General features: G+C 43.6%; 1 protein-coding gene across 1 annotated transcript; it reads left to right on the plus strand.

Annotated features, from left to right (window-relative positions):
- Positions 1 to 2,113: 2,113 nt before the first annotated feature.
- On the plus strand, positions 2,114 to 4,999 carry LOC136693816 (rho-related GTP-binding protein RhoB). Its single transcript, XM_066666999.1, has 2 exons — positions 2,114 to 2,283; positions 2,397 to 4,999. Exon 2 carries the CDS (start codon positions 2,414 to 2,416, stop codon positions 3,002 to 3,004), a length of 591 nt encoding a protein of 196 aa, XP_066523096.1. The 5' UTR covers positions 2,114 to 2,283; positions 2,397 to 2,413; the 3' UTR covers positions 3,005 to 4,999.
- Positions 5,000 to 7,641: the final 2,642 nt, after the last annotated feature.

The following is a 7,641-nucleotide window of genomic DNA, read 5'->3' on the forward strand; positions in this document are numbered from 1 at the left end:
CACGTTGGTAGGTGGATAGGCGACTCAAAAGTGTCCGTAGATGTGTGTGTGTGTGTGTGTGTGTGTTGCCCTGTGAAGGACTGGCGCCCCCTCCAGGGTGTATTCCCACCTTGCCCCCAATGTTTCCAGGTAGGCTCTGGACCCACCGCGACCCTGAACTGGATAAGCAGTTACAGATAATGAATGAAAAAAAAAAGTCATTCAATGTCTGTAACCTCATCGGGTTAGGGTTATGGTTCATGTATTTGGAACATGGGAGGGAACCAGTGGCGGATGCTGGTCTTTCAAGGAGGGGAAGTTCAATTTCGGCCTACATCATAAAATGTGTCGGTTTATTTATACATAAATTTTACCCTCCGTTCCTTTTCAAGAAAATGATCTGTGACCCTGTCGTACCAACAAGGCGTCTTTTCCAGGGACTTGACTAGTGTCCTCTCAATGGCCAGCAGAGCTAGGCTGCTTAAACGGCCTTGGCCCATGTGAAATGTGTCGGCCTGTGAGTGCTTTGTGACGGTGGAGGGGCTCAGCAGCACCCGCTGGACAGAAACTGCGATAGAAGTCAGAAAGGGTGATAGAAGTCAGTCTCAAATAACAAGCAGCTACAAAAAACCCACCAGAAATAGAAGCTCGATTTGTTGCTAGTCGTTTTTAACAAAGAAAATGCCGCTAAAAGGATTAATAAAATCTCTGGTTCAACTCAGAACAGAATGAAAATGTAATGCTCCCACGGATCTTTACACCAAAGGATCGCTGATTTGCTCATTTCGCTGTCAATCAAAAAGGGATTCAGCCTCAGACAGATCATCCAATCATCATGCAGAAGCTGAGGGCCAGCCGAGGCCAGCCCACTGCCCCATAGACCCCCAGAGACGCTGAGCGTCCGATGGGCGGGACAAAGCCCAGCATTTATCCAATGACTCGTCTCGTTTCGCTGCACTTCGCTATTGAACTCTGTGGTCCACACTGTTTAAAGCACTGTCTTTACCACCGATAAGAAGCTGATTCTGAACAAAAGTTGAGCGCGCTGTAGTGCATATTTATTCAATGACATGTACACACAACAGTATATATTTGATCACTTATTTTTTTTTTTCATTTTAGGGGAAGCTGAGCTTCCCTTGCAGTCTTAGAGCAATCGCCTCTGGAGGGAACCCACACGGACACAGGGAGAACACCCCAAACTCCTCACACAGTCACACGGAATGGGAGTTGAACATGGAGATGTATGACTGCAGCACTACCTACTGCACCACTGTGCTGCCTCCCAAATATATTTTAGAGCCAAAAACAACATTCAGAAAGGAGTTAGTCATAGGTATACAGCATAAGATCAGAACAAATTACTACAAATAATATTTAAAATGAAAATCGTCTAGATTTTTAGAGACAGTAGTAAGATTTATATGTTTTTACCTGTATTACTTTAGAAATAGTGTACATTTTGCCACTTTGTAAAAAGAAAAGTGTCTGGCCCATGGTACGAGGCTGTGTGTGGACAGAGTATGTCTAACTGAATTTGAATGTTGAAATATATTTTTGCCAGATTACAGTAACGTTCTGTTACATTTGCGTTCAGTTAAAGCCAGGAAGAAAACTATTTTTAGGAATGAGAAAAGAGAAAACACTCGATAAACACTACAACTCCCATAATCCCTCCTCTGGACAAGTCCTCGTCCACGACGACTAAAAACTCGAATGTGAGCTATTAGCCAATCATAAAGAAGGAGGGCGGAGCTAGTCGGAAAACAGGTGGACAAATCACAGCAGTTTAGTGGTAGAAAAATATAATATGTATGCGTTTAAAAGTAAGCTGGTATCTATAATAAAACTGTAAAAATGTGTAACACTATTCTGTTTGAGAATAATGATGACCTGTACGAGGGTTTTCAGCCACCCAATCCCTGCGCAGGAGGGCGTGGCCTGCCAGAATACAGGCGTGATATTAAAAGACAAAGCTGGAGTCCTCGTGGTGAGTGAGGAAAAGCCCACCTCTAATCTTAACTGAGCCAATCAGCGACAGGGAGAAAACCCAATGAGGTCATCCCTCGGCGCTCTATTGGAGGGCTATATTAAGAAAGCGGCGAGGCGCTTTATAAAGAAGTTTGGGCTTGAAACTGAATGGTCGACAGCTGAGGAGGAGCGAGGAGAGCGGGTCTTCGGGAGATATAACGTGGACTTGTTTACTGAGGTAACAGCAGCTGAGGCAGAGAAGAGAGAAGAGTTGAGAGAATCGCTGTCAGATCGAATGGTCGAGACCTGAGGCTATAAGAAGAGAATAAAGAGGTATGTTTTAGATTTGTTTTTTCTTGAGTGATGAATATGTTTGCGTTTGTGTGGTTCCACGTTGTGTTCCGAACTTCTTTCTTAGGCCTGTGTGTCTGTGTTTGCTGGTTTAGGTTTAGTGTCCGAGCACATGGCTGCGATCCGAAAGAAGCTCGTGGTGGTCGGGGACGGCGCGTGCGGTAAGACGTGTCTGCTGATCGTCTTTAGTAAAGATGAGTTCCCGGAGGTCTATGTGCCTACCGTCTTCGAGAACTACGTGGCGGACATCGAGGTGGATGGCAGGCAGGTGGAGCTGGCGCTGTGGGACACGGCCGGCCAGGAGGACTACGACCGACTGCGGCCGCTCTCCTACCCGGACACGGACGTGATCCTCATGTGCTTCTCGGTAGACAGCCCAGACTCGCTGGAGAACATCCCGGAGAAGTGGGTGCCCGAGGTCAAGCACTTCTGCCCCAACGTGCCCATCATCCTTGTGGCCAACAAGAAGGACCTGCGCAACGACGAGAGCGTGCGGGGCGAGCTCGCGCGCCTCAAGCAGGAACCGGTGCGCGCGGAGGACGGTCGGGCCATGGCCGTGCGCATCGGCGCCTACGACTACCTCGAGTGCTCCGCCAAGACCAAGGACGGCGTGCGGGATGTGTTCGAGACGGCGACCCGCGCTGCCTTGCAGAAACGGGCGAGGCCCCCAGGCGGCTGCGCGCAGTGCTGCAAACTGCTGTGAGAGCCGCGCTGCTGTGGAGTTACGTTTAGGGTCCGAAAGGAAGCGTGCGTGTCGTTGAGCTTTTGAAAAACCGGGATTCGTTCGGTTAATCTAACTTGACTCGTTACAGGGTGCGCGTGCACGACCCTCTGAGAGAGGTGCGGGTTTAATCTCAAAGTGGGAGGGGCGAGCAGGGGAGAAAATCCACCACAGTTAAACTGAGCACTGTACTTAATCATTCAGAAATAATATCAGTATCAGGAGGAAAAGGGGTACTGTCCCACGCTACTCAGCAAAACACTAAAGTAGCTGCTAATACTACGATCATTTATAAGCAGAGACAAACATGACATGCTATTAAAACAATTATTGTAGACGTTAACAGACAGCCCTAGATCAGACAACATCAGGACAGTTTATACTTTATATCGTTATTGACTATGAATCCTATAGTTTTCCGATCTAAATGGGGCACGTCTCTACGTCACTGTTCAGTTCCTAGGTGTGTAGCCAATGGGGGGTGGTCAGTGACACTCTAATGTGATGTATGACCACTCTTTCAGTCTCTACCAATAAAGTTGGTCGTCTACCAGACGTTCAGTAGAGCAGTTTGATGCATGAATAATATCATTTTAACCACCTTTTATTTATTTGTCTTTTATTGCCTCAGTACAATCACTGAGCACTCCCACTGTAAAAGTTCTGGCCACGCCCCTGCTCGTTTTATTCATTGTTTATAGATCATGACTCTGGCCTAACAGTGAATTAAGATTCAGAGTTAATGAGGACTGCACGCGCAGCTTTATATATTTACATTTCGGAAAATTACAGTCTACATTCATGCACGATTCCTTTGGACAGAAAATGAACTCCATGGGGTCACTCTCGTTTGCTTCCTCGTGTTTGGGAAGGTTTTTGGAGGGGACGCTGCCCTGCCCTGTTCCAAGAGACATGAACATGGAGAGAGAGGAGGTGACTTGTGTGCCCTCCCCCAATCTTTTAATGTCTCTCTCTCTCTCACAGGACTCTCTTTTTTTGGTGCTGTGGCAGCTGAGATGTGCACACTCTCCTCCACCAACACCCACAGCAGCATGCTCTGGATGAATGGGTGCAGCAGCTGCTACAAAGTAGCCAAAACAATGGGCTTATAACACTGTAAACAGCCTTTTTTTTATTACGCACATAGGGCTTTTTAAACATGCCTCACCACTGCACCGAGGCAAGCCCTCGCTCGGAGAATGTCATTGAGATGTGAAACTCTCGCAAAAAAAGGAGACTGAGAGCAGATCGCCGGCTGTGGAGAGACTGCAGCGAGCATGGAGGACAGCTGTGCTTTTGTTGCACGATGAGAGACTGGATGCAGCACTGAAAGGGGGAGGGGCGGGGGGATGGGTGCGAATGGTCAGTGTGCTCTGGGACTGTGTTCTGTGTTGCAAAAAAAATTAGGAAGTCACCTTGCTTTATTGTACGCACACGATGAGATGTTTTTCAATACATTTTCAACTTTGGGCCCATGTGTGGAGCAACTGCATGCCAGTCTGGCTTTGTTTTTTGTTCTTTTTTTTTGTGCACTGGGTGTCCATGCATTCCCACCCTTTAACGCAGCTCCCCCGCTTGAGCAAACTTCATCACCGTTGCACTGAAAGAAGACTTTATGTATTTTTCTTTTTAAAGAAAGTGAGGTATAGTTTCCTCAAGGAGATGAACTCTTTGCTTTGTGTGAAACAAACTATGCCCCTCTCTTTCAGAGAAGGTGCAGGAAGCTCAGCTCTTTTTGTTTGTTAAGGGACTTTTCTATTTCTTGATGCCTGTGGTACCATTAATTTCACTGATGTGGTCCAGCTCCGAGTTGTTGGTTGTCATGTTTACAGTAACCCAGCAAGGAACATTCTGTTTTCAGAAAAAACAAAACAATAAAAATATTAATGGTTCAATTGGATTATTAGTGTGTCTTCTGTTTATTTACCAGTGCACACGAGGAGCAGCATGTTTAGAGGCTTAAGTCTTTTATTTTTTAATGTTTTACAGTAATAAAAATCTGGAAAGCATTTGAACAGAGCAGTATGGGTGGGGTCTGCTCAGCAAAGCTTCCTCATGGTCCTACTGCCTCCAGCTCTGAAAAGCAGGCGCTGTTCACCTCCAGCAGCTTCTTTCCTAACCCCATGGCACATTCAGGAATTGTTATCATTTATATTCTTGCCTTTAATACAGATTTGTTTCCAGGGATGAATACTGAAAAGTATTAAATACATTTTTTGTTCAGATATCCCCATTTTATCTGGGAGTTATTTCCTTACTCTATGGTCCATTTTATAATTTTACATGATTTTGTGGAAACAAAACAGACATTGTTTTAGAACAATAACAATAAAAATCCCTCACAGTTAAAATAGGCTGTGGTTTTACAGCTGATGTATGTAAATTGATGCTCAGCTGAAAAGTAGATGTGTTTTCCAGGTGGAAATACAGCATATGGCTTTAGCAAAAATGGGTTTCATAAGAGGAAACTGCAGTTGATTTCCTGAGGTGCTATCGGTATGTTTTAAAATATAACAGTGTTATATTTTTACTACTTCAAACACACTTCAATAAGGGAAATTTCTGGATTAATCATATAAAAGTGTTTATATCTGGTCAACACAAATAAGAATGAGGCACAAGTGGGGGGTTTGAGTAAATGATTTGTGTAGTATAACGACAGAAAAACCATACCTTCTCTGTGTATACTCCCTCTAATGGACCCCCAACACTAACAGGAGCTTCACAAAAGATCTAGAACAAATTTTACAAAGTACATTTACATTTAAATAAATCCCTCTGTGTAAATGTTTAGCACATGTCTAACTAAACTCATGGATAAAAGGCCAGTTTCCAGGAGACAGAATAAGCCTGATCCTAAACTCAAAAGAATTTCAACACAGATTTAGTCCAGTAGGGTTCATGTCGTTGGTGACTCATATGTTTCTAAAGTTATTCCAGTGGTGGCATCACAATGAGAAAATTCTCAGCAATAAAGTGTGACTGTGGTCTGCTTTGATTAATATATTGGTCAAGGCATATTCGGCAGTCACCGCGACCCTGAAATGGAGAAGCGGAAAAGAAGATGATGATGATATTAGGCAGTTTCTTCTGCGACATATGGTTTGATAATGTGTTGCGTCTGGCCTTTTTCCTCAAGACAAGAGTTTCTCATTACTTTCAATGGAATTTGTATCAGGTTAATTCAGTGTTTCACTGCATCTGATTTATTGGCGACCTCTTGATGTGGGATCAATACACGTTTTAAAGGTTATGCTACTTCTTAAATCCTCCTGTGGACTGCTGCTTATCATCTTTAGTGGACATTGTCAGTAGAAGGTGTGTTTTTTCATTATTATTTTAGTGGGCACTTTTCTGTGAGTACCTCATTACCACATGAAAGTTTAGTGATCTGCAATGGGTCAGCCTGTCCCGACAAGTTTGAGTTGAGCTTGGGGCTAAATCACTGCCTTCAAATATGTGAGGGACATTCTTACAGTTTATTAAGAATTGAGCAAAGAACAAAGCTCCCCATGATATGAAACACCATATGTTTCCATAAGGAGTTATTCAAAGGAAATGCTGTCACATGTTTATGTGAGAGTGGTTTTGAACTACAATTATTATAACAATGACATTTCCACTTGCAAAAACCCTAAACCTAAAACAATGGGATGAACAAAACCGTAAATAATGTAAACTAGAGAAATCAGATATTCTCTTATGTAACGATATAATTACGTCTCTAAACCGACAAGAGCACACTGTCCCCATGTCCTTTTGAAGAATATATTACTGTTGGCTAAATAACAAAAACAAAATCAATACTCAGTGTAATATGCTCTTATCTTTTATATAAATGCACTTTAAAGGCTTTAGACGTGCAAGAAAATGGAAATCTTACATACCAACAAATAAAAAACCTAAAGCAAATAAAAAAACACAATCAGGCTTTCTTTCTTCACTCCTTAATTCCCCTTCACCCATTAATTTATTTAATCAATCTTTGTCCTCATAAAAGATCAGCTTGATTTCATATGTCTCTGCCATTGACGCTCATCCCTTGGTGCCATGGTGTGAAATGGCTTGTTGCTGGGCAGAAAATCTTCATGGTTGAAGGGGGGAAAAAGAAATAATAATAGTTGACCTACTTAATGTTGCTGAGTGCCAGTTGACTGATCTATTATGCATCTTCCGATCTAGATTCTATCAAGGCTTTCAGAAACATGGTGCACTGCATCCTTGCTGATCTGAACTCAGAGATAGAGGCCTTTCACCTGAACAGGAAAGAGGGGCTGAAATATAGGCCGTCCACGAGCCACATGAAGAGTGCTCAGTAGCTGAGGACACTCAAGGGGGACATTCATGGGGAAATGTGTGGGCTGACCAGTCAAGTCTAAGGGGGGGGAAGAAAACGGACCGTAAATCTCTAATGTGGGTTAGAGGGGTGTAAAGGCAAGCACTGGGCTTTGGAACAGTGGACCTGCGCCCACTGGAGCTGGAAATATGGAGCTTAATTATTCAGCATTAGTACCACACTTCACTAATGTTCTTTTTGCAGAAAGCAAACAAATACTCACTTGTAATAACCTGTGAATAAACCACTTTATAAAAGCATTATTCAGCGTTTATCCTTGTGT

Source organism: Hoplias malabaricus, chromosome 1 (assembly GCF_029633855.1).
Source record: "Hoplias malabaricus isolate fHopMal1 chromosome 1, fHopMal1.hap1, whole genome shotgun sequence".
In the NCBI taxonomy this organism is placed as follows: Eukaryota; Metazoa; Chordata; class Actinopteri; order Characiformes; family Erythrinidae; genus Hoplias; species Hoplias malabaricus.

Excerpts from the sequence above, each read along its gene's own strand:
- LOC136693816 (XM_066666999.1), top strand. The coding sequence starts at position 2,414 with ATGGCTGCGATCCGAAAGAAGCTCGTGGTGGTCGGGGACGGCGCGTGC.